At 46.4% G+C, this 27,214-nt stretch overlaps 1 protein-coding gene across 1 annotated transcript in view; it reads left to right on the top strand.

Moving 5' to 3' along the window:
- Positions 1-10,867: 10,867 nt before the first annotated feature.
- Positions 10,868-27,214, top strand: part of LOC311223776 (cysteine-rich motor neuron 1 protein-like) — a gene marked incomplete at its 3' end in the record, with an annotated part of 35,719 nt that continues 19,372 nt past the window's right edge. The window contains exons 1-2 of the mRNA XM_084308543.1: positions 10,868-11,240; positions 15,727-16,558. Coding sequence (XP_084164669.1) covers positions 16,237-16,558 — 322 coding nt within the window. The 5' untranslated portion in view covers positions 10,868-11,240; positions 15,727-16,236. The remainder of the gene's footprint in view (positions 11,241-15,726; positions 16,559-27,214) is intronic.

Here is a 27,214-nt window from a genome sequence, read left to right as displayed (position 1 = left end):
TAACCTCACCGAGTCCACATGGCTTTTTTACATACAGTTAAAACTTTGTATGAGATCTCACGGTGTTCCATTACACATACCAATTGAACACCACAGATACCACAAATTTTTCTATGACAGAAATACATTGGGAGGTTTTGTATCAGGTTTTTATTCACAATTACTAACGTCCTCGTACGAAACCCTTCAACTAGACAATGTCTGGAGGAGGGATATACCAGACCTGGAAAATGACTTTGATTGGCAAGGAGCCTGGGCAAATGTCCGACTTACATCAAGGAACCCGGATCATCAACAAATCAATCTGAACTATATTCACAGGACATACTTGACTCCTATAAGGCTGTGCAAAATGGGGCTTATACAAAACTCCAAATGCTCCCAATGTACAAATGGGGACGAAGGAACATTTATGCACATGTATTGGGACTGCCCACCAGTTAAGGCATTCTGGGAAGATGTGTCCCAACAATTATCAATACTCGTAATTTGGAATATACCTGTACACCCCGCGGTATTGCTATTGAATGATGTTTTTGAGTTTGCAGTGAATCCACAACTAAAAAGATTGGTTTTATCGGGTATCACAGTAGCTAAAAAACTGATTGCATCACGTTGGTTTTCAACCGGAAAAAATGTGCCGGAAAGTGTGGTTTCTTACATATCTTGATGTGATATATCAAGAAATATCAACAGCAAGAATTCTAGGGCTCAATGAATCCAAAATGTTAATGTGGTTAGAAGTGGTGGAGAGAATAAAAGCTAGCCTATAATGGTGATGTCTGGTTAGGAGTGAGGGATAATAGAGGTACTATCCAAGAGGGGGTCCGGGAGGGGGGGATTTGAGCTGGAGCATATGTGTGTAGGGTTTTAGAAAATAGGTATTCGGGGTATATTATATACTAACATTTATATAATTGTAACTTCGCTGGATATACACGGTATACGGTTAAAATGTTATTATTGACTATTTTTGTTTTATCCTGTTTCTGTACTTGCATATATTTTAACCACCTTTACTGAAAGTTTCATTATACATTGTGTGTTGAGTACTGACTTTTAATAAGCTTTGTTTTGCAATAATAAAAAAAAATTAAAAAAAAAAAAAAAAAAAAAATCAAATGTTGATTTAGAATTCGAATGCCAACGTGTCTGTCTCTACCTCCCTGTCTGTCTGTCTGTCTGTCTGTCTCTACCTCCCTGTCTGTCTGTCTGTCTGTCTGTCTCTACCTCCCTGTCTGTCTCTACCTCCCTGTCTGTCTGTCTGTCTGTCTGTCTCTACCTCCCTGTCTGTCTCTACCTCCCTGTCTGTCTGTCTCTACCTCCTGTCTGTCTGTCTCTACCTCCTGTCTCTCTGTCTCTACCTCTTGTCTCTCTGTCTCTACCTCTTGTCTCTCTGTCTCTACCTCTTGTCTCTCTGTCTCTACCTCTTGTCTCTCTGTCTCTACCTCTTGTCTCTCTGTCTCTACCTCTTGTCTCTCTGTCTCTACCTCTTGTCTCTCTGTCTCTACCTCTTGTCTCTCTGTCTCTACCTCCTGTCTCTCTGTCTCTACCTCTTGTCTCTCTGTCTCTACCTCCTGTCTCTCTGTCTCTACCTCTTGTCTCTCTGTCTCTACCTCCCTGTCTGTCTGTCTCTACCTCCTGTCTGTCTGTCTCTACCTCTTGTCTCTCTGTCTCTACCTCCCTGTCTGTCTCTACCTCCCTGTCTGTCTGTCTCTACCTCCCTGTCTGTCTGTCTCTACCTCCCTGTCTGTCTGTCTCTACCTCTTGTCTCTCTGTCTCTACCTCCCTGTCTGTTTGTCTCTACCTCCCTGTCTGTCTGTCTCTACCTCCCTGTCTGTCTGTCTCTACCTCTTGTCTCTCTGTCTCTACCTCCCTGTCTGTCTGTCTCTACCTCCCTGTCTGTCTGTCTCTACCTCCCCCTGTCTGTCTGTCTCTACCTCCCTGTCTCTGTCTCTACCTCCCTGTCTGTCTCTACCTCCCTGTCTGTCTGTCTCTACCTCCTGTCTGTCTGTCTCTACCTCCCTGTCTGTCTGTCTCTACCTCCTGTCTCTCTGTCTCTACCTCCCTGTCTGTCTGTCTCTACCTCCTGTCTGTCTGTCTCTACCTCCCTGTCTGTCTGTCTCTACCTCCTGTCTCTCTGTCTCTACCTCCCTGTCTCTCTGTCTCTACCTCCCTGTCTGTCTGTCTCTACCTCCCTGTCTGTCTGTCTCTACCTCCCTGTCTTGTCTCTACCTCCCTGTCTGTCTCTACCTCCCTGTCTGTCTGTCTCTACCTCCCTGTCTCTCTGTCTCTACCTCCTGTCTGTCTGTCTCTACCTCCCTGTCTCTGTCTCTACCTCCCTGTCTGTCTCTACCTCCTGTCTCTCTGTCTCTACCTCCCTGTCTGTCTGTCTCTACCTCCCTGTCTGTCTCTACCTCCCTGTCTGTCTGTCTCTACCTCCCTGTCTCTCTCTACCTCCCTGTCTGTCTGTCTCTACCTCCCTGTCTGTCTGTCTCTACCTCCCTGTCTGTCTCTACTCCCTGTCTCTCTACTCCTTCCTCTGTCTCTACCTCCCTGTCTCTCTGTCTCTACCTCCCTGTCTGTCTGTCTCTACCTCCCTGTCTGTCTCTACCTCCCTGTCTGTCTCTACCTCCCTGTCTGTCTGTCTCTACCTCCCTGTCTCTCCAACCTCTCCAATCTCCCTTTCTTTCTAAAACACTCGAACGCATTGCTGCCTCCCAACTCCACCCCCATCTCCAGTCCAACACCCTCTACGAACCCCTTCAGTCTGGCTTCCGTCCTGCTCACAGCACTGAAACTGCACTGGTCATCTCCTCCAAAGGCTGCACCAACTGGGTGTTGAGGGCACAGCACTTGGCTGGTTCTCCTCCTACCTCACAGACAGACACCAACTCACCTCCCTCTCCGGCCACACCTCCTCCCCCTCCCCAGTCACACAGGGGGTCCCCCAAGGCTCAGTCTCGTCCCCCTGCTCTTCATCTGCTACATTCTCCCCCTCGGTCACATCATACGTAAATACCACCTCAACTTCCACTGCTACGCTGATGACACCCACATTTACATCACTACACAATCCCCCCACAGCCCACCCCTCAGTCACATTGAATCCTGCATCACTGAACTCCAAACCTGGATGACCCATAACCTCCTCAAATTAAACAGCGACAAGACGGAACTTTTCATCATCGGCACCAACACCACCCTCACCAGATCCGGACCCATCACACTCACTATTATCCAGAATATGAGATTGTGTTTGTATTACCGTATTATCCAGAATATAAGATTGTGTTTGTATTACCGTATTATCCAGAATATGAGATTGTGTTTGAAGAGAGAGAGACAGAGAGAGACAGAGAGAGAGAGAGACAGAGAGAGAGAGAGAGAGAGAGAGAGAGAGAGAGAGAGAGAGAGAGAGAGAGAGAGAGACAGATAGAGAGAGACAGAGAGAGAGAGAGAGAGAGAGAGAGACAGAGAGAGAGAGAGACAGAGAGAGACAGAGAGAGACAGAGAGAGAGAGACGAGAGAGAGAGAGAGAGACAGAGAGAGAGACAGAGAGAGAGAGAGAGAGACAGAGAGAGAGAGAGACAGAGAGAGACAGAGAGAGAGAGAGAGAGAGAGAGAGAGAGAGAGAGAGAGAGAGAGAGAGACAGAGAGAGAGAGAGAGACAGAGAGAGACAGAGAGAGACAGAGAGAGAGAGAGAGAGAGAGACAGAGAGAGAGAGAGACAGAGAGAGACAGAGAGAGAGAGAGAGAGAGAGAGAGAGAGAGACAGAGAGAGAGAGAGAGAGACAGAGAGAGACAGAGAGAGAGACAGAGAGAGAGAGAGAGGAGAGAGAGAGAGAGAGAGGAGAGAGAGAGAGAGAGAGAGAGAGAGAGAGAGAGAGCTCAGTGGCAGTGCTTAGCAGTGCGTGGTGTCGCCCCAGGCCAAATGATTAATGGGCCACTTAGACACATGCACACAGACAGACACAGACACAGACACAGACGCACACACACACACACACACACACACACACACACACACACACACACACACACACACACAAGCGTGCACACAGACAAAGACACACCTGGAATTAGGTATCATACTTTTTATCTGTACTTCTTTACTCTCTCTCTTTAATAACAAAAATGTAATTTCAGATCTTTCTAAAGGTCACAGTGAGGCTGCTGTTGTTCTGGCACCGTTGTTATAATGAGCGAATATATCTCCACCAGATCTTCCATTCAGTTCAGCACTAGACTGGGAGCTCTCCGTTCAGCACCACAGACTGAGACTGGGAGCTCTCCGTTCAGCACCACAGACTGGGAGCTCTCCGTTCAGCACCACAGACTGGGAGCTCTCCGTTCAGCACCACAGACTGGGAGCTCTCCGTTCAGCACCACAGACTGGGAGCTCTCCGTTCAGCACCACAGACTGGGAGCTCTCCGCTCAGCACCACAGACTGGGAGCTCTCCGATCAGCACCACAGACTGGGAGCTCTCCGTTCAGCACCACAGACTGGGAGCTCTCCGTTCAGCACCACAGACTGGGAGCTCTCCGTTCAGCACCACAGGCTGGGAGCTCTCCGTTCAGCACCACATACTGGGAGCTCTCTGTTCAGCACCACAGGCTGGGAGCTCTCCGCTCAGCACCACAGACTGGGAGCTCTCCGGTCAGCACCACAAACTGGGAGCTCTCCGTTCAGCACCACAGACTGGGAGCTCTCCGTTCAGCACCACAGACTAGGAGCTCTCCGTTCAGCACCACAGACTGGGAGCTCTCCGTTCAGCACCACAGACTGGGAGCTCTCCGTTCAGCACCACAGACTGGGAGCTCTCCGTTCAGCACCACAGACTGGGAGCTCTCCGTTCAGCACCACAGACTGGGAGCTCTCCGTTCAGCACCACAGGCTGGGAGCTCTCCGTTCAGCACCACAGACTGGGAGCTCTCCGTTCAGCACCACAGACTGGGAGCTCTCCGTTCAGCACCACAGACTGGGAGCTCTCCGGTCAGCACCACAGACTGGGAGCTCTCCGTTCAGCACCACAGACTGGGAGCTCTCCGTTCAGCACCACAGGCTGGGAGCCGAGTGGCTCTAGCTGTTCAGAGACGTGTGGCCACTGGGTCTCCTACAGTACAGTAGGTGTGACATCTATTGGCGGCACGGTGGTGTAGTGGTTAACACTGTCGCCTCACAGCGAGAAGGTCCTGGGTTCGATTCCCTCTTTGGGGACCAGGTTGCCGTGTTGCCAGGTACCCAGGTGGGGTATCTCCCGGGCCTTTCTGTGTGGAGTTTGTTGTTCTCCCCCCCCGTGTGCGCGCTAGGGTTACCCCCCCCCCCGATAAGAGAAACCCAATGGAAAAACAGAGTGCTAACGCTGTCGCGTTCCCTGACGAAGACGGACAGGAGCACTTGGATTGGTCCCCGGTTGCGGCGCAGCCCTTGTCTGCTTCCGGCTGCCCTTGGGGGGGAGGACGACGGGATGGGAGGTGCAGAGAACATTTCATCAACGACTCAGTGCATGTGTGTGTGTGTTCCTGTGGGTCATCGCATGTGTGTGTGGGAGCCTAGCATGTCCTATGCTCTGTAAATAACGCATGTACATATACCGATATGCCCTACTTTGTTTACTTGTTTTATTGCACAATGTCGTTCTATTGGATTCTTATTATATATTACTATAGTATTATGCACATCGTTGCGGGCAAGACCCCCCGTATTTCATTGTATACTTGTATGCCGTGACAAATAAAACTCTTGTATCTTGTATCTTGTATCTTGTGTGTTAAATCTGCATGACAAATAAAGACTTTTTCTTCTTCTTCTCTTCTTCTTATTGTCTTAAAACAAATAAAACAATCCATATTACAATCTCAACAGGATTCCAATAACAATACTGTGGTATTGTAATGAACATTTATTCTGATAATGTTGTTAATTCTCCAGTTAATTCGCTGGTGCCTTAATGAACACACACACACACACACACACACACACACACACACACACACACACACACACACACACACACACACACTGATAGCCTATATAAAATAACTCTTCAACACACATCACACCAAACTTATTTCACTCACCTCAGCACCTCTCTCTCTCTCTCTGCCATGGCTTTCTCTTGTCTTGAGCAAAGCTGATAATTTCCACGATTTTGATTTCAAAGTAGGCATGTGACATTGTTAGAAAATGACAACAATGCAATAGGATCAGGATTCAAGTGAATAGGTTATATGGTATGTATTATATAGGTTATATGTTATATAGGTTAATGATACAAGAGTAACTGGAGTAGACGCAGCCTGGGTCGTCAAGAATGAATGACTGCTGAACCTAAAGCGAAAGTGAAAGTAAATAAAAAACATTACAACTTAATAATACTCGTTGTCCTCCTCCAGTGGCCCATGAAAGCACGTTTGATGCATTTGTATCCAATAAAAACACGATGCCGGTGCAGAGAACGCTGTACAGTTGAAAAGTCCAAATTTCGGTGCACAGTGAGTGGTAGGTGCATTTGATTTGTATTGCAGGCCAGTTGAGTAGCGACATGAGGAATTTATATATTAATTCAGTCTGCACAACATATGCAGGGGCTTGCCTTGTAGCCTACAACTCAACATGTTAACAGCCTACATGTAGCGCTAGCCTTGTAGCCTACAACTCAACATGTTAACAGTCTACATGTAGCGCTAGCCTTGTAGCCTACAACTCAACATGTTAACAGTCTACATGTAGCGCTAGCCTTGTAGCCTACAACTCAACATGTTAACAGCCTACATGTAGCGCTAGCCTTGTAGCCTACAACTCAACATGTTAACAGTCTACATGTAGCGCTAGCCTTGTAGCTGAGTTAGCTGGATGGCTGAGTTAGCTGGATAACAGAGTTAGCTGGATGACTGAGTTAGCTGGAGAACTGAGTTAGCTGGATGGCTGAGTTAGCTGGATGGCTGAGTTAGTTGGATGGCTGAGTTAGCTGGATGGCTGAGTTAGTTGGATGGCTGAGTTAGCTGGATGGCTGAGTTAGTTGGATGGCTGAGTTAGCTGGATGGCTGAGTTAGCTGGAGAACAGAGTTAGCTGGATGGCTGAGTTAGCTGGAGAACAGAGTTAGCTGGATGACTGAGTTAGCTGGAGAACAGAGTTAGCTGGATGACTGAGTTAGCTGGATGGCTGAGTTAGCTGGAGAACAGAGTTAGCTGGAGAACTGAGTTAGCTGGAGGGCTGGAGTGTAATGATGAATATTTTATATCCCTATTAAATTAAATATTGATATTAAAAAGGGAATATTTAATTGATGTCTGAAATTATAATGATCAGGGGACGATTTTTCAAAAGTTCAATATGATTTATTACTAGTATTGATCCATACAGAAATACAAAAACAATAGTCAAAAGATAGTTAAAGGCAGAAGGAGCGAGGGACATTTTCAGTTCCTTGAAGCAGCTGACGTTTATCTTAACCTGTTACCATAGCAGCAACTTCTTCAGCTCAAACGTGCAAAAGACAGATTTATTCAGATTTGATCATTTAAGTAGATGAATTCACTGGATTAGATTGGATCTATAAAGTAGATGTATTCACTGGATTAGATTGGATCTATAAAGTAGATGTATTCACTGGATTAGATTGGATCTATAAAGTAGATGTATTCACTGGATTAGATTGGATCTATAACGTAGATGTATTCACTGGATTAGATTGGATCTATAAAGTAGATGTATTCACTGGATTAGATTAGGGGGGGGCCCTAGGAGGAACTGATCACCATGGGCCCTGAGTTGGGGGGGCCCTCTGATGGGAGGAGAGGGAGGCGGCCCAGAGACACAACACATGGACCAGGTCCAACAGGTTCTGACTGGCTGTTTGAAGGTCAGAGGCCAGGGTTTGATTGATTGATTGATTGATTGATTGAAAACTTTAATTAACAGATTGCAGAATGGGTACAGTACAGTACGGCTCATACACACAATTGTTAAGGGGATGCAGACCAGAGAAATACTTTCGTCTTGTTTACATCAGGGTCCCCCATTTTCAATTCATAGTGACATTTATGATTTACACAACATACAGATATACAGATATAATAATCTAATCTAATCATCTAATCTAATCGTGACATTTATGACATACATGACATACAGATATACAGATATAATAATCTATCTAATCATCTAATCTAATCGTGACATTTATGACATACATGACATACAGATATACAGTACTGTTACATTTGTGACATACAAGATATGCAAATATACAGTACTGTTAAACAGATCCTAACAGTAAATATATACATACGAGGGGGAGGGAACTGTACATTAGGAGGGGGTGGGTGGGTGGGAGGGTGTTCGGACATTTACGGGGGCCAGTTTCGAAATTGCAGCCTCCCGTAGGTGTTCTTTGAGAGCGGTTTTGAAGGTGGGTAGTGATTCAAATTTTTTTTACGGCTGTGGGTAGGGTGTTCCACATTGATGTGGCATAATTTCGGAATGTGTTTAGTCCCTTGTTTGAGCCGAATCTGGGTTGGAACTCCCTCGGGTGTTGTGGTTGTGGTATTCATTGACCTTTGGGAAGTATTTCGACATGTACATGGGTACCTTAGTGGTGTAGTGTATCTTGTAGACCAGGCCCATTGCAAGTTGCTGTACTCTGTCGTCTACTCTAAGCCATCCTAGGTTGTCAAAGTGGGCAGGGGTGAGGTGGGTTCTAGGGGTAAGGTCAAGCAGTAGTCTGACCAGTTTGTTTTGTGTTGTTTGTAGTCTTGTTTTAGTGCCTTTGAGGTGCTTTGGTACCATGAGGTGCAAGCATAGTCGTAGTACCCTTGAATGAGTGCTCCTGCCAGAGTCTTCAGGGTATTCTTGCTTACCCAGGTGTAATGATAGTTTGTTATCAGCGAGCCAGGTGCAGATTCTGCCGAGTTCAGAGCTGAGGGCTTTTTCAACCTGCAACTTGTCCCTGTCAGAGACCAGCAGGGCTGAGTCCAGGGGCGTCGTTTTTGTTTGGCAAGGTATGGCACTCGCCATACCTCCTTGGCTTGTGACAAAATCATCTCATTTGCGTGTCATTTGTGACGCGCGCTGCCGCGTTGTAGTTGAACGCCACGACAGAATAAATAACCAGGCCGCCAACTAAGTACCCACCTGGCTACCTGTCTTTGCATAACAATAGCTCAGGCCAATGTATCGTCGCAGCCAAGTTCAAGCAAATACTTTTGGCCTATCTGATCAGGGTCTTCAAATATGATGTCTGGGGGGGGGGCATGCAGACAGTGAAATGAGGGTGGACTGGCCATGCCTGCTTTGTAGATAATAAATAGCGCGATATCTCTCTCTCTCTCTCTCTCTCTCTCTCTCTCTCTCTCTCTCTCTCTCTCTCTCACACACACACAACGCAGTACACACGTTCCGAGACTCGCGCGGCATTATGAGTTGTCATAAGTGAATTGTATAGAAACAACTCACCAAAATGGACTATTGCACAACTGATATACGTAGCACCGGCCACGACAGCCACCCTCCCTCCTTGCCATACCTAGGCTTTTACTGAAACGACGCCACTGGCTGAGTCGTCCGCGAACAGGAACAAGTTGCAGTCACAAGCTGACGACATGTCATTTGCATAAATTAGGAACAGTAGCGGTCCTAGTATGCTTCCTTGTGGAACACCACAGCTCACTGTGAGGGGGGGGGGATAGGGTACCGTTTACCTCCACCATCTGTTCTCTCCCCTCCAGGTAGGATTGCATCCAGCTCACTGATAAACTATCAAAACCAATTGCTTTTAGCTTGTCAATCAGAATGGAGTGATTGACAGTGTCGAAGGCCTTTTGTAGGTCCAGCATGACCATGCCGCAGTATTTGCCCGCGTCCACCTCTTGCTTGATGTGGTCATTCAAATAGAGAAGGCATGTGTCAGTGGAGTGGGACGTTCTGAAGCCAGATTGGAATTCGTAGATTAGCTTTTTTTCCCGCGAGGTACTTTTCGACCTGTTCGTAGACTATTTTCTCCATGACTTTCGAGACGGAGGTAAGGATAGAAACAGGGCGGTAGTTGCCTGGGTCTAATTGTCTGCCTTTTTTGTGCAGGGGGGTCACTCTCGCAATTTTGAAGTCCTTGGGGACGTGTCCCTGTTTTATGGAGAGGTTTATTATGTGGGTGATGACTGGGGTGATGGTGGCTGCTGATGCTGAGTGTGTGTGTGTGTATGCGTGTGTGTGTTTGTGTGTGTATGTGTGTGTGCGTGTGTGTTTGTGTGTGTATGTGTGTGTGCGTCCATGTGTGTATGCGTGTGTGTGGCGTGCACGCGTATGTGTGCTACTAGACTGTAGCTACTATGCATGTGCGTGTGTATGTGCGTGTGTATGCGTGTGTGTATCCTGGCATAGCACTACATCTCTCTCTCACACACATTTGACAGCTGAGGGGAGGAGGGAGAGAGATTGTTGGTCAATGATCCGGAAACACCTTCACCCCCCCTCCCCAAAACACGCACACACACACACACACACACACACACACACACACACACACACACACACACACACTAAACTCTCCCTCTCCCTCTCCCTCTCCCTCTCCCTCTCCCTCTCCCTCTCCCTCTCCCTCTTTCTCTCTCTCCAACATTCCACACCTGCGCCCTCCGTCGCATTCCCCCCCGATGTCCAATCGGATTGTGGGGTTTCCTCGGCGGTGGGCGTGACCGGGACTGTTCCGGTAAACAGACTGGCAGAGAGAGAGAGAGAGAGAGAGAGAGAGAGAGAGAGAGAGAGAGAGAGAGAGAGAGAGAGAGAGAGAGAGAGAGAGAGAGAGAGAGAGAGAGAGAGAGAGAGAGAGAGAGAGAGAGAGAGAGAGAGAGAGAGAGAGAGAGAGAGAGAGAGAGAGAGAGAGAAGGGAAAGTCCGCCAGCAGGACACGTTATTATAGCAGCTGGTAAAAAAAGTGCCGTTGGTTCGAGTATCGGCGGATTCGACACCAAACAAGCAAACCGGTGGATTTACCGACCGGTTCCTCCGTGCGTGATCAGGACCGGGACCGTGCGTGTCGTTGTTTTTCCAACCGGAGCGACATTCCTCTGCAGCGACACACCAACCGGAGAAAGTTTCCGTTCCGCTGTTCCGTGAAGAGAGAGAGAGAGAGAGAGAGAGAGAGAGAGAGACGGTAAACCGGAGAGAGAGCGCTGCGGGCTGCTGCTGCGCCATAACGGAGGAATTATTACCGGAGGAGCGGTTTTTCTGATATTTGTGAGTTTATTATAATCCCAGATTTGGGCCTTTTTTTTTTTAAATCAGCCCTGGAGTAATAGTTCAGATTCCCTGCAGCCCTCCGAGGTTCTGTGGCCACTGTAGAAAAACTTTGTTTTCAATAACTATATCTCCATATCTGTCTGTCTGTCTGTCTGTCTGTCTGTCTGTCTGTCTGTCTGTCTGTCTGTCTGTCTGTCTGTCTGTCTGTCTGTCTCTCCAGGGGTGGGGGGGGGGGGGGGGGAGAGCTGTTACTAATGTGTAATAACCAGATATGATTAGGAACCTAATGCGATATGCTATATGACAGTCTTTTATAAGTTTGAGAGCCTGCTGTCATTCAGAGTTTATTATATAATGTTTATATATTTTGGGTTGATTTGTAAACGAATCCTGTAGAAGTTCTGGCTGACATGAACATGAAGATGGGGTCATGGTTAGGAGGATAAGTCTTGTAGAGTATACTGTATAATATGCATGCTGACATACTATAAAGACAGAGACAGACAGACAAGCGTGTCATCTACTCATGTCCAGTCTTCAGAACCAGTAGAGTAGTACAGTGTACTATGTTTGTATCACAAACAGTACTGTATTTGTAAATCTGGTATGTCATAAATGTCTAGATGTAGCAGTACTGTCTATCTGTATGTCATCATGTATGTTATGATGAATTGAAAATGGGGGAGACCCTGATGTAAACAAGACGAAAGTCTTTCTCTGGTCTGCATCCCCTTAACAATTGTGTGTATTGAGCCGTACTGTATTGTACCCATTCTGCAATCTGTTAATAGAATTTTCAATCAATCAATCAATCAGGAACCAATGCCATGACATACAGTCTTTTATAAGTTTGAGAGCCTGCTGTCATTCAGAGTTTATATAATGTTTATATTTTGTGTTGACTTGTAAACGAATCCTAGAAGTTCTGGCTGACATGAAGATGGGGTCATGGTTAGGAGGATAAGTCTTGTAGAGAGTACTGTATATGCATGCTGACATACTATAAAGACAGAGACAGACTGGGTGGCGCAGCGGACTAAACGCTCGTCACCAACGCGAGAGACACTGGTATCGAATCCGGCTGTCAGCGTTGCCTCCGGCTTGGCTTGGGTTAATGTAGCTCTATAGTCTGGTTACTGGTGGGTTAATGTAGCTACTAGTCTGGTTACTGGTGGGTTAATGTAGCTACTAGACTGTTTTGTTTACTGGTGGGTTAATGTAGCTCTATAGTCTGGTTACTGGTGGGTTAATGTAGCTACTAGACTGTTTACTGGTGGGTTAATGTAACTACTAGTCTGGTTACTGGTGGGTTAATGTAACTACTAGACTGTTTACTGGTGGGTTAATGTAGCTACTAGTCTGGTTACTGGTGGGTTAATGTAACTACTAGACTGGTTACTGGTGGGTTAATGTAGCTACTAGTCTGGTTACTGGTGGGTTAATGTAACTACTAGACTGGTTACTGATGGGTTAATGTAGCTACTAGTCTGGTTACTGGTGGGTTAATGTAGCTACTAGACTGGTTACTGGTGGGTTAATGTAGCTACTAGTCTGGTTACTGGTGGGTTAATGTAGCTACTAGTCTGGTTACTGGTGGGTTAATGTAGCTACTAGTCTGTTTACTGGTGGGTTAATGTAACTACTAGTCTGTTTACTGGTGGGTTAATGTAACTACTAGACTGGTTACTGGTGGGTTAATGTAACTACTAGTCTGTTTACTGGTGGGTTAATGTAACTACTAGTCTGTTACTGGTGGGTTAATGTAACTACTAGTCTGGTTACTGGTGGGTTAATGTAACTACTAGTCTGTTTACTGATGGGTTAATGTAGCTACTAGTCTGTTACTGGTGGGTTAATGTAGCTACTAGTCTGGTTACTGGTGGGTTAATGTAGCTACTAGTCTGTTTACTGGTGGGTTAATGTAGCTACTAGTCTGGTTACTGGTGGGTTAATGTAGCTACTAGTCTGGTTACTGGTGGGTTAATGTAGCTACTAGTCTGGTTACTGGTGGGTTAATGTAGCTACTAGTCTGTTACTGGTGGGTTAATGTAACTACTAGTCTGGTTACTGGTGGGTTAATGTAACTACTAGACTGTTTACTGGTGGGTTAATGTAGCTACTAGTCTGGTTACTGGTGGGTTAATGTAGCTACTAGTCTGGTTACTGGTGGGTTAATGTAGCTACTAGTCTGGTTACTGGTGGGTTAATGTAGCTACTAGTCTGGTTACTGGTGGGTTAATGTAACTACTAGTCTGGTTACTGGTGGGTTAATGTAGCTACTAGTCTGGTTACTGGTGGGTTAATGTAGCTACTAGTCTGGTTACTGGTGGGTTAATGTAGCTACTAGTCTGGTTACTGGTGGGTTAATGTAGCTACTAGTCTGGTTACTGGTGGGTTAATGTAACTACTAGTCTGGTTACTGGTGGGTTAATGTAGCTACTAGTCTGGTTACTGGTGGGTTAATGTAGCTACTAGACTGTTTACTGGTGGGTTAATGTAGCTACTAGTCTGGTTACTGGTGGGTTAATGTAACTACTAGACTGTTTACTGGTGGGTTAATGTAGCTACTAGTCTGGTTACTGGTGGGTTAATGTAACTACTAGACTGTTTACTGGTGGGTTAATGTAGCTACTAGTCTGGTTACTGGTGGGTTAATGTAACTACTAGACTGTTTACTGGTGGGTTAATGTAGCTACTAGTCTGGTTACTGGTGGGTTAATGTAGCTACTAGTCTGGTTACTGGTGGGTTAATGTAACTACTAGACTGTTTACTGGTGGGTAATGTAGCTACTAGTCTGGTTACTGGTGGGTTAATGTAACTACTAGACTGTTTACTGGTGGGTTAATGTAGCTACTAGTCTGGTTACTGGTGGGTTAATGTAGCTACTAGTCTGTTACTGGTGGGTTAATGTAACTACTAGTCTGGTTACTGGTGGGTTAATGTAACTACTAGACTGTTTACTGGTGGGTTAATGTAGCTACTAGTCTGGTTACTGGTGGGTTAATGTAGCTACTAGTCTGGTTACTGGTGGGTTAATGTAGCTACTAGTCTGGTTACTGGTGGGTTAATGTAGCTACTAGTCTGGTTACTGGTGGGTTAATGTAACTACTAGTCTGGTTACTGGTGGGTTAATGTAGCTACTAGTCTGGTTACTGGTGGGTTAATTAATGTAGCTACTAGTCTGGTTACTGGTGGGTTAATGTAGCTACTAGTCTGGTTACTGGTGGGTTAATGTAGCTACTAGTCTGGTTACTGGTGGGTTAATGTAACTACTAGTCTGGTTACTGGTGGGTTAATGTAGCTACTAGTCTGGTTACTGGTGGGTTAATGTAGCTACTAGACTGTTTACTGGTGGGTTAATGTAGCTACTAGTCTGGTTACTGGTGGGTTAATGTAACTACTAGACTGTTTACTGGTGGGTTAATGTAGCTACTAGTCTGGTTACTGGTGGGTTAATGTAACTACTAGACTGTTTACTGGTGGGTTAATGTAGCTACTAGTCTGGTTACTGGTGGGTTAATGTAACTACTAGACTGTTTACTGGTGGGTTAATGTAGCTACTAGTCTGGTTACTGGTGGGTTAATGTAGCTACTAGTCTGGTTACTGGTGGGTTAATGTAACTACTAGACTGTTTACTGGTGGGTAATGTAGCTACTAGTCTGGTTACTGGTGGGTTAATGTAACTACTAGACTGTTTACTGGTGGGTTAATGTAACTACTAGACTGTTTACTGGTGGGTTAATGTAACTACTAGTCTGGTTACTGGTGGGTTAATGTAGCTACTAGTCTGGTTACTGGTGGGTTAATGTAGCTACTAGACTGTTTACTGGTGGGTTAATGTAGCTACTAGTCTGGTTACTGGTGGGTTAATGTAACTACTAGACTGTTTACTGGTGGGTTAATGTAGCTACTAGTCTGGTTACTGGTGGGTTAATGTAACTACTAGACTGTTTACTGGTGGGTTAATGTAGCTACTAGTCTGGTTACTGGTGGGTTAATGTAACTACTAGACTGTTTACTGGTGGGTTAATGTAGCTACTAGTCTGGTTACTGGTGGGTTAATGTAGCTACTAGTCTGGTTACTGGTGGGTTAATGTAACTACTAGACTATTTACTGGTGGGTAATGTAGCTACTAGTCTGGTTACTGGTGGGTTAATGTAACTACTAGACTGTTTACTGGTGGGTTAATGTAACTACTAGACTGTTTACTGGTGGGTTAATGTAACTACTAGTCTGTTTACTGGTGGGTTAATGTAACTACTAGACTGGTTACTGGTGGGTTAATGTAACTACTAGACTGTTTACTGGTGGGTAATGTAGCTCTATTAGTCTGTTTACTGTATATACTAGTAGGAGACAGAATACTGACTGACATACTAGTAGGAAACAGAATACTGCTGGTCTCTGATGGTTTACTGCAGAACCCTAACTCTACAGATTAACCTAAAGGTTACTATTGTTATCCTTCCTTCTGCATCAGGCTTCCTGCTCCCGTCACCAGACCGTCGGCCGCCACCAAGGAAAGGTCTACTGATGAGAAGGTCACCTAACCTGCTCTTCTCCACATCCCTCCACGGGGGAGTTCCTGCTCCAGCTGACTGCGGAACAGACTGTTTCCACTGTGGCTGACTGGAGATCAAACCTGTTTCTACTGTAGTGTGGCTGACTGCGGAACAGACTGTTTCTACTGTGGCTGACTGGAGATCAAACCTGTTTCTACCGTGGCTGACAGGAGAACAACCAGGAACAGTTTGAACCGATTTGATTGAACGCAGGTCACACTGTTGGATTTTCAGTAGGTCACCCGTGGACTGGATATTTAACCCTTTCAAACCCAGCGGTTCTCTTTTTTAATAATGAGTGGACCGATCAGAAACCGGCCCGTGTCCCGGCCAGGGCCGCGCCCCCTCGTTTAGGAACCGTCACTTGCGCCGACTGCTTCCGGATCAGAGTCTTGAATCGTAATTGGGCTCTCCCCCCCCCCATCATAATGGTCTCTCCTGGCCCCGCCCCTCCTTGCCGGACGGCGTCGGTGGCGTTGCTGCTGGTGTTCTCCTCGGTGATCTTCACGGACGCGCTGCTCTGCCTGCCGTGCGACCAGTCCAAGTGTGAGGAGCTCCCCCCCGGCGCCTGCCGAGGCTCCCTGGCGCCCGGCATCTGCGGCTGCTGCAAGGTGTGCGCGCGGCAGCGCAACGAGACCTGCGGCGGCGTCTTCGGCCTCTACGGCACGTGCGACCGCGGCCTGAGGTGCGTCATCAGACCCCCGGAGGACGCGGAGGCCGTCACGCAGTACGAAGTGGGCGTGTGCGAAGGTGAGTGGGGTTACGCACACACACACACACTAGAGCTGTTTCCCCGAAGCCTGTTTTTGGGACGTTCGAACCTTCGTTTTCAATAATAATTGTAAAAATATAATAAAAAAAAAAAAAAAAAAAAAAAGTTTTTCCTTTTTAAATATTTCTTTTTTTTTATAATAAATATCCTCAAACTAAATCCTCAATTTGAATAAAGTGATTAATCTGATTAAATGAGTATTTTCTTTTTATTAAATCAACTTTCTTTAATGAATATAACTATATCAGTTTTAATACTATAATATTAGTGTAGCCTAATCTTTATCTGCAACTGTGAAGAAAAACCCCATTGGTTTAAACAGAATGAATAGACACATACAAAAATATATACATTTTCTTTTATTAAAAATAAAAAATTTGGATTTAGAATTCGAATGCCAACATAACGAACGAACGTTCAAACATTCGGGCTATATGAATTGAAAATGGGGGACCCTGATGGAAACAAGACAAACGTCTTTCTCTGGTCTGCATCCCCTTAACAATTGTATGTATTGAGCCGTACTGTATTGTACCCATTCTACAATCTGTTAAATAAAGTTTTCATTCATTCATTCATTCACTAGAAAGGATTCCATAGGTTCCAAAATTCATCATTGGGAAAATGGATTATCGGCTATTGTAACAATTCTGCCGCATGGAATTTGAAAAACGTTCCACTTTTGCACAAAATGAGTTCCCTTCTATCACTAACATTATTGTTTAAGCATTTTTGGTTGAAATAAAATTCGGCTACTTTTTTTTATGATTAATTGCGAATATTTTCATGTTGAGCTATAGCTTGTGGATGAAAAAGCACAGAAAGGTACACCATGCCAATGTTAATGCTTTATTTGTTTTAAACAAGACGATTTAGAAATGGGCAATGGGGAAATGGATTGGGTTGGACAGAGGGTGGAACACGAAAAACGGCAATGATGTAACCACTACACCTCCCTATAATGATGTAGTATAAGGAGGTAGCTTACCTTTTAACTTTTACCATCACCTTTTGTAAATTGCGACAGTGGTAAAAATGTTGGACAGAGATCTAAAAATAACACATCAAAAGTTTCAAAACGATGCCACGACTTAGGGCTGGGCGATAAAACGATAACGATAATTATCGCAATAAATCATTTCCTCGAAATAAACATGAAACGTGGTCGCAAACTTTCGATATATCGATTTTCCAAGCTTGGATATCAGCACACGCACTAACAACCAATCAGGAATAGAGCTACGTTACGTGATGATGCGCTTACGCACCACAGCTCCAGATGTGCTACTGTTTTGGTTTCGATTTCCGAGGAGATTAGTTTAGCAACGTTAGTTAGGAAAATGCATGAAAATTCCAGTGAAGGAGATGGCGACAGCGAAGGAGATGACAACCCTACGCCTACGGCCACCGCAAGCCTTAGCGCCTCAAATGTAGAGGAAATTGTTAATAAGAAAGGTGTTTCGACGTCGGCAGTATGGACACATTTTGGCTTTTTAAAGTCGGACGAAAATCAGAGCAGCGTTCGCTGCAAACTGTGTCGACGACCGGTGCTAACAAAAACGGGGAACACAACAAACATGTTCTATCACCTAAAAGTTTATCACTCATTAGAGTACACTGAATGCAAACGCATTCAGTCGGAAAGGAGTGGTGGCGTTAGCCGACAGCCACAAACAAGAACCATTGAAGTTCGTGCTGCGCCTATGCAAGTACCTCGCAGCAACAAACGCTAGTGTCTGCTTTGTTAGAAGAAGGTGCGCGGACTGATGACGACATCAACTCGAGACGAGACATTCAGTTGTTTTGGCGGTCGGAAATCACCCATAATCACAAGAAACATTCATTCAGACAGTACAGTTGGATCTAACTAAATGGATTTATATGGACACATTCTTAGAGAATTCAAGCCGGGACCACAGAGCTTCTCAAAGGGTTGGCTCGACACGCGACGGCTCTCCAACCCGTCTCGTAGTGACGTCTTCGTTCTACCGCAGCAAAAACAGTGAGTCTATCTATTAATAGCCCGCCGGTGCCGGCCATAAGAAGTTAATTAAACTTGACAGAAATAATTATTTCATGTATATTATCGACGATAATTATCGATATCGAGTGATATGAAAATTATTTTATTATTTTATCGCGATAAAGTTTTTGGCCATATCGCCCAGCCCTACCACGACTATGAATAAATGGAATTGGACATTTCTATCTCAACTTATGGCCATTTCTTTGACAGGCATGTTCCACATACACACAGACTCTCCACTGTGTGAAATCTGTGATTTCACCGTTCCTTCCCGATATTTAATTATTCATACATTTTATTTTTATTTAAATTTTTTTAAGGAAGTTGCATTGTTCATTTCAATACCTGTAATAGTACAGTAGTCCACACACACACACACATGTGCATTCAGTTAAGTTGGAATATGACTGTAATACAAACAGTTCAGTTTGTCAGGTACATGCAACACAGATTACAGTGTTTAAATCTGTCTGCTTGAGAAAATACCATGTTCTGCAATAAAGATTATTGAAGTGAGATGAACAGACTGAACTTTATTTTATTAGATAAAACATGTTGACAAAGTTTTACTTTGCAGTTGAAAAAAGGTAATAAAAAAATGTGATAAAAAAAAATTATTTTTTATTTTTAATACTCAGCGTATCGCAATCTATTTAGTATCGCGATACTATCGTATCGTGACGCAAGTATCGCGATAGTATCGTATCGTGAGGCCTCTGGCGATTCCCACCCCTAATCGCACATAACCCTTCATGAACTCCCTGAATTGCTCATATTCATAAAACTAAGCTTAATTTCTTATCGTTTTGCTTTAATTATTGAGAGTGAGAGTGACAGAAGCTCATTGAAAGGCATGGGAGGATGGATTTGTGTCAGTTAGGATTTTAATCAATTAAGGCTTGCAGTGTGCATGTACATAAAAAAACCAAAGCTTTCACTTAAAGGGACAGGCACATGAATGAGCCTCTTACACTTTCAGAGGGGAAACCAGACGGACACACACACACATGCTTATAGAAGGTGTCAATCAACTCAGTACCGACTTCTAAATTAATTGGTTTATGTTAACCACGCCCCTTTCGTAAGCCACGCCCCCATGCACAGGCCTCACTCCTTTCATACCTCAAGAACCGCTTGTCGTAGAGCAGGGGTCTCAAACTCAATTTACCTGGGGGCCGCTGGAGGTAGAGTCTGGGTGAGGCTGGGCCGCATCAAATATTATATATATATGATTTTTTTTTTTTTTCAAAATCAACTCTGCCTCTCTTTGTTAACTACAACAAGCAATGCTGTTTGTTATTTAAGATGAGGTCGGACTCGGCACTGACTGATTTGTGTTCATTGTGCTGCTTTTATAAAGCCTCAAATGACGGCTTACAATATTTCATATTTCATGTTTTGTTTGTCTAAGATTTAAAAAGGTTTCAACTTTACAGCACTGACAAAGTTGAACAAAGTGCTGTACAAGTCCCACAACAAAAAAAAACAAAAAAAATATTTTGTATTTTTTTTTTTTACTTTGATGTCAAGTAGGGGGCCGCAAAATATCATCCAGCGGGCCGCAATTGGCCCGCAGGCTGCGAGTTTGAGACCCCTGTCGTAGAGACTTAGGGGAGGTGTCAATCAACTCGGTACAGACTTCAACATTCATTGGTTTAGGTTAACCACGCCCCCTATCTGAATCCACGGCCCCATTCTGAAGCCATGCCCATAACCCATTTCATATCTCGTGAACCGTTTGTCGTAGAGACTTGCGGGTTGCACCATTGCACCAGGGATATCCTCTTTCATTGGTCTATGTTTCCCACGCCCCCTAGTCTTAGGCACCACCCCCTTTTAATATTTTTTTAACCGTTTGTCGTAGAGACTTGCGGGTTGCACCATTGTACTCAGTAGACATATCCTCTTTCATTGGTCTGTTTGCCCCGCCCCCCCAGTGTTAGTCATCGCCCACTTTTTAGTATCTTTTGAACCGTTTGTCATAGAGACTCGCGAGATGGGCTGTCGTACTCGGCTGGAAGATCCTCTCCCGTTGGCCGGCGGTGCACAGGCATCACCCACACTTTCACAATTTCCCCTGCGGAATTGTCTCATTTATTTATTTATTTTCAGTTATTGTGCTTTTTTGGTGTAATGTCTGGTGGACATCACTGTAATTACATTATTGTAATTGAAAAGCATAAATCAAAAGCTACATTTATTAAATAAAATGTATGCGATGGTACAAATTGGCAAATTAATGAAAAAATATTGGTATTCGGTTTCCTTATTTTCGCTTTTGCATCCCTAGTATTGACACTTGGCACATATCTCACGTAAACCCAATGCTCACACTCAACGAGTTGTTGTTTAATCATCTCTATTGTAGACAAAACTAAATGTAATGCACCCAAACAGCAGACTTAAATGATGCTGGAGAATATTACGTGATATAGCTCGTTTTGGCCACTTACCATTACCAGACACCTAATTGCCATTTATTCTTTTGCCAATTTCTTTTACTTGAACTTGAGGACTGCATTTTTTTTTTGCAAAGCTTTATACTTTATACTTATAGCACTTGTGTTGTGAAGGATCAGATTAAACCGAATATATATATTTATTTATGGATATATATTTAATAGTATTTGTATATCGTTTGATATCCCTTGTATATTCCTTGTACATATACACTGAATATCCCTTTATTCTACTACAGCCCATAATAGTTCATTCTCTTATTGGACAAAAGGACCAGGCGCCAGGGACAAGCCCCTGGCGTTCAAGTTCAAAGGTACCGACGAGACATGCCTTTACTAGCCTCAGCTCCGCGCAGGAATACGGCTACCGAAAGCAGAGCGGCACTACTTGTCCACTGTGCATATAAATATGGCGCAAGAAATGTAGAATTCCTCTTAGTCCTTTACCCTTCTACCCAACTAAGTAACAAGACGTGAAGCCTCACCCCACGATACCGCGTGCGGTGTAGTACGGCCTGTTTGGCCTTAGAATAGCAGTGAGACCTCGTGCGAATTAATAGCTGAATTGCCAGAGTTTGGCACCGTATTCTATTAAGTAATAATAGTCTATTATGTATGGTGCATCGTTCGGTTAGAGTTCTAAAGTGAGCAGCACCCCCATCGTTTCCTCGCGTTATCTAGAGTCTTAACCAGGTTGGGCAGACCACGCGTGGTGCTTTCATCCGAGGAGTTCTGGGCGAGGACGAGTGGACCTGCACATTGGATTACCTACCCCGACGACTGCTGAGCCCTATACGGCATGGAATATCTATTTGCTTTGGTGCTTTGATTTGTGGAGCGGATAATCGCCAACACCGGTGAGTGTTGGATTTACCCCGAGAGGAGCCAAGGTGAGACGGCGCTCAGACCAGACTGAGGTCGCCTCGCTTCTTCTTCGTTGTGGACCGACAGCGACAGCTACAGCTATCGTCTACAAGAGAGCCCAAGTGTATTCATCTGCGGATCAAGGTTCTACGGGCACTGTGTTCTGTACCTGGACTCTCCCTAGAAATCGTTGACCAGACGGGATACAGCCGACGGCTCTCCTACCCCCCCTACTGGCTTACAACCGGCGGGACCCCTTCAGTATATTATCCAGCTATAATCATTAAGTGACCATCGCTATAATCCCCTAAGAGCCAGGTTGTATACTTGCTTCCTGTGTAACCAGAGATTGGACATTCAGTGTTGATTTGCATACGAGTACTCATTTGCCTTACAAGAGCATTCAATTCAAATCATAAATGTAATAAGTAACTATTATATGTACCTTTTGCTATATATTAAATATTTGACTATTACCTTTGTGTGGACCTGATTTCATATGTGGGAAAGTGTTCATCATACTTAGATATCGTGTACTGTATGGCCAGTAATTAAAGTACATAAAGCGGTAGTGGTTTAATGATACCATACTTATCAATACAGTCAGGGAATTGTACCCCTCAGTTACAATTGGTCCTTCGAGCCGGAGGGTAATTAGTGTAATATTAATATAGTGGTATTAATATTGAAATGGCCTATAATGAACACTCCACGAAACGGTCCTCCTAAAGTAGAACGCCCGCAACGTAGACGACAGCCACCTCAGTACTTAGAGGATTACGCTGTCAGTAAACTACCTAGCCTTCTACAAACAGTAAACGCAGTAAAAGTAGAAAGTAAAATTATGTCCGACCCTATCAACCAGGATACCCCGACCACAGAGGCCCTAGTGGGTTCTAATGTAACTGACCAAGCTCACGGTGGGGACCAGGAGGGAACTGACACGACTTTACCCCCCGCCAATACCGAAGAAGTAGTCCCCCCAGAGCTCCGGGAGGAAGACAACCCTCCAGAGGTGGAACTCTGCACGGAACAAGATGAGGAGAGCGCCGAGGAGATAGAGCTCCAGGACTCCCCAACGAGTACAGCCAGGAGCGGCTCACCTCTACAAGCGTCTTCCCCCAGCGAGGCGGAGAGGATGCTGTCACAGGCGTTCTTCGCCAGCCTGACAGCCTCTACCGAACGCGATCGACTTCAGGGTGAACGCGATCGACTTCAGGGTGAACGCGATCGCCTCCAAGCACAGACGCTTAGCGAGCGCGAACAACTCCAAGCGCAGCAACGGAGCGAAGAAGAGCACATACGTCTGGAGCTGAGACGCCTTCAGATGGAAGAGAATATGGCAAGAGACCGGGCCGACGCCCAGCGCGCCGCTGCCGGTGCCCAAAGAGAAGCAGATCTCACCAAGCGCGAAGCCGAGCGCGACAGACTACAAGCGCAGCTAATGGAGCAGCTGATCACCAGGGCAACACCCCCTCCCTCCACAAGGGGTTCCAGAGCCTCGTCAAGACACACGTCAAGGGCACCCTCCCCTAACCGAGCAGGCGACCTTGAACTCGACCACCAGAGAGAGTCTACACCCCTTTCCGAACTCATTCCCCAACCGGTCCAAGTGAGACCCAGCTACAAGGAAGGAACAGCGGACACCGCGGAGAGGCTAAATAGACGGCTACAGGATCTAGGTGACCTGGCAGAAGAAGAAGAGGGAGAAGAGGAGAGTCAAGCCCGACAGCAGCACATTACTCCACAGGACCAGGAGGTCCAGTACAGCCCAGGCTATACCCCCGCGGCTCTGCGCTACAGACCCCCGACTCGACTCACGGGTGAGCATGACGCACGACCAGTCCCGAGGAATAGCACCTGGACCAGCGGGCCATGGTACCCTGCCAGTACCAGCCCACCGAGAGGCGTAAGAAGAGACTCGCCCAGGAGGCCTCTCTTCCAACGCTCACCGATGTGCCAGCCATCCATGGCGTCATACATTGGCACACCGACGTTTCCAGACTTCACCCATGAGAATCGAGCACAGTACACGGAGCTCCGGATGTGCTTAGAGACAATGATGGTGGATGTCGCTGATGAACGCCACAAGTATGCAATATTATTGAAGCACCTGAAAGTGCCCCGAGCGCACAACATAGCGCTGGCCTATGCCACCTCTACGACCCCATACACCGCGGCTCTAGCAGCGCTGGACCAGAGATATGGACGTATATGGGATTACGTAATACAGGAGATAAGGCATATTGACCGCCTACCCCCAGCAACAGACAATCGCTCACTAGACGACCTGTCTATAAAAGTACAATCCCTGGTAGGGATGCTGGGGGCGCAACGAGAAAAGGGTATGCACGAACTATACGCAAACTCGAACGTCGAGAGGATTTTAGAGAAGCTGCCGCCCGCTCCACAGGAGCGCTTCAGGCGGCAAAGAGACCACCGTGATCCTAACGGTCCCGAGCCATCCCTCCTAGATTTAGCCGACTTCCTGGCGAGAGAAGTCAGCAGCCTACGGCTGGATACGTTCGTGCGGAGCACGCCAAGCTCCAGAGAGGGACCTAGGAGAGTAAACGATGGCCGAAGATCGGTGACTGTCATGCACCAATCAGAATCAGTACCGAGCAGCAAGAACCACAGTACCCCCTCGACGAAAGAGAAGTGGAAGATGGTGTGCCCGTACTGCGAGAAGGAACACTGGTTGTCACAATGTGACCAGTTCAAGAAGATAACCGCTGAAGAAGTAAGTCACTGGATAAAGTCCAACAGGCGCTGTTACCGATGTGCGCGCAGTCACATGGCAGCCGAGTGCCGCCTAAAGAAGAAGTGTAGTCGGTGTGACGGAGCCCATCTGGATGTCCTACACGACAGTAACAAAAGAAAGCCTGCACCATCCAACAGCACAAAGGCAAGTGTTATGTACATTGACCCCGCTAGCAGCAGCGGCGCCCAGGTGCTCTTAAAGGTGGTCCGTGTAACCCTGAGTTACCAAGACAAGATCATGGACACTTACGCCGTCCTTGATGACGGGTCAGAGAAGACCCTTCTCCTCGCGTCCGCTGCGGCCCAGCTGGGGCTACGGGGGAGCGAGAACCAGATGACTATTCGGACAATAAGACGAGATCTAAAGACGATAAAGGGCGAGAATGTCTCCTTCACTATCGCAGCAAGCGGGCAGCCAGAGAGACGGTACAGGATTACTAATGCTTTCACCAGCCAAGAAATAGGACTATCGCAGTACACCTACCCCATCGCCAAGCTGATGGAGAAATATGTGCACCTGCGTCAACTTCCTATCCCGCTCATAGACGGCGCCACCCCGACCCTGCTGATAGGCTCCGACCATGCAGACCTCATAGTCCCGATAGACCGGGTCCATACAGGACCCAGAGGTTGTCCTGCAGCAGTCGAGACCCGCCTAGGATGGACGTTACAAGGCCCCCTCGCCAAGTCTCTTAACCGAACAGCAGCCACTAGCTGCCTCCACTCCAGAGCGACAGAAGGAGACACCACACTCCTGCAGCATGTCGAGAGGCTATGGACACTAGAGACAATGCCCTTTAAGAACGAAAAGAAAGACATTCGTTCTAAGGAAGATATCTACGCTATAGCCCTCCTCGAGCACGGGACAAAGAGAGTCAACGTCAAAGGAGTGATGAGATACGCAACTCCACTCCTGAGGCGAGAGGGAATGCCCACCTTTCGTGCTACAAAAGAGGCGACGGAGCGCTATCTATTGAACACAGAGCGGCGCCTAGCCAAAGACCCCGCTCAAGAAGCTGTGTACCGCGCTGAGATTAACAAATTAATCACAGCGGGACACATAAAGAAAATTGACATTAAAGAGGCCGATCAGACGACCGAATCATGGTACGTGCCGCACCACAAGGTCCACCACAACGGCAAGGATCGCATTGTGTTTAACTGCAGCTACCAGATCGGATCACAAAATCTGAATAAAGAACTCTTGGCCGGCCCAACACTCGGCCCCTCCCTACTAGGCGTGCTACTACGCTTCCGCCAGGACAAGGTGGCTATCAGCGGCGACATCAAAGGGATGTTCCTGCAGGTGAGGCTAGTGGAGGAGGACAAGCCCCTGCTGCGGTTCCTATGGAGAGAGAGGATCGGAGATGAGCACCCAACCATCTATCAATGGGAAGTCCTCCCTTTCGGAACCACATGCAGCCCATGCTGTGCTACGTTTGCACTGCAAAAGCACGTCGCAGAGGACCCAGCAGCAGATGAAGAGGTCCAACAAAGTGTGACAAATAGTTTCTACGTGGACAACTGTTTACAAAGCGTCTCGACGCCAGAAGAAGCCGAGGCTCTCCTACTCAAGCTCCGCGCCTCCCTGATCAAAGGCGGCTTTGATCTCAGGCAGTGGGCCAGCAGCGACCCGCAAGTACTGCGCCGCCTCTCCCCCGAGGACAAGGCCGCGAGCAGCGATACCTGGATGGCGACCATCCCAGGAGAAGCCCAAGAAATAACACTAGGACTAGTCTGGCGCTTCAAAACAGACTCGCTCCATTATAGACACAAACCCCTGATCAAGGAGCAGGGAAGGTCGACGGCAATACCGACCACCAGACGGAGTGTATACAGAACACTCGCCAGACAATATGACCCGTTGGGATGTATTCTACCTTACACCACCAGGGCAAAGATGATTGTAAGAGCGCTATGGGACAAAGACCAGGGCTGGGACGATCCCATACCCGAACACCTTGCATCCACATGGAGAGAGTGGGAGACGGAACTCCGCTCACTCCCCGGTGTTAATATACGCCGCAGCTACTTCCCACCCACAGTGAGGCCAGAGACATGCAAGATCGACCTGCACGTATTCAGCGACGCCTCCGAAGTAGCCTACGGTTCGGTGGCTTACTTGCGTGTCCAAGAGGAGGGAGGAGAAATACATACTGCTTTCATCCTGGCTCGCTCAAGAATAGCCCCACGCAAGCAACAATCTATCCCGCGCCTAGAGCTCTGCGCAGCCCTAGCAGGAGCGCAGCTCGCCACGTTAATCCAACGTGAACTCACCATTCCGGTGCAAAGAACAATCTTGTGGTCAGACTCCACGACCGTACTCACATGGATCCGGTCTGATTCGTGCAGATACAAGGTCTTCGTGGGAGTCAGAGTCACCGAGATTCAAGAGTTAACAGAAGTAACCAGCTGGCGGTATGTGGACACCAAACACAACCCAGCTGACGTCATCACCCGGGGAATGTCCCTGGATGACCTCACCCGTCCCAACCTCTACAGTGACGGGCCAGAGTTCCTCAAGC

This window comes from Notolepis coatsorum, assembly GCF_963971535.1.
Source record: "Notolepis coatsorum genome assembly, chromosome: 2".
Lineage (NCBI taxonomy): Eukaryota > Metazoa > Chordata > Actinopteri > Aulopiformes > Paralepididae > Notolepis > Notolepis coatsorum.
Note: the sequence above shows the minus strand (reverse complement) of the source record. Positions and strands in the feature narration are given on the sequence as shown.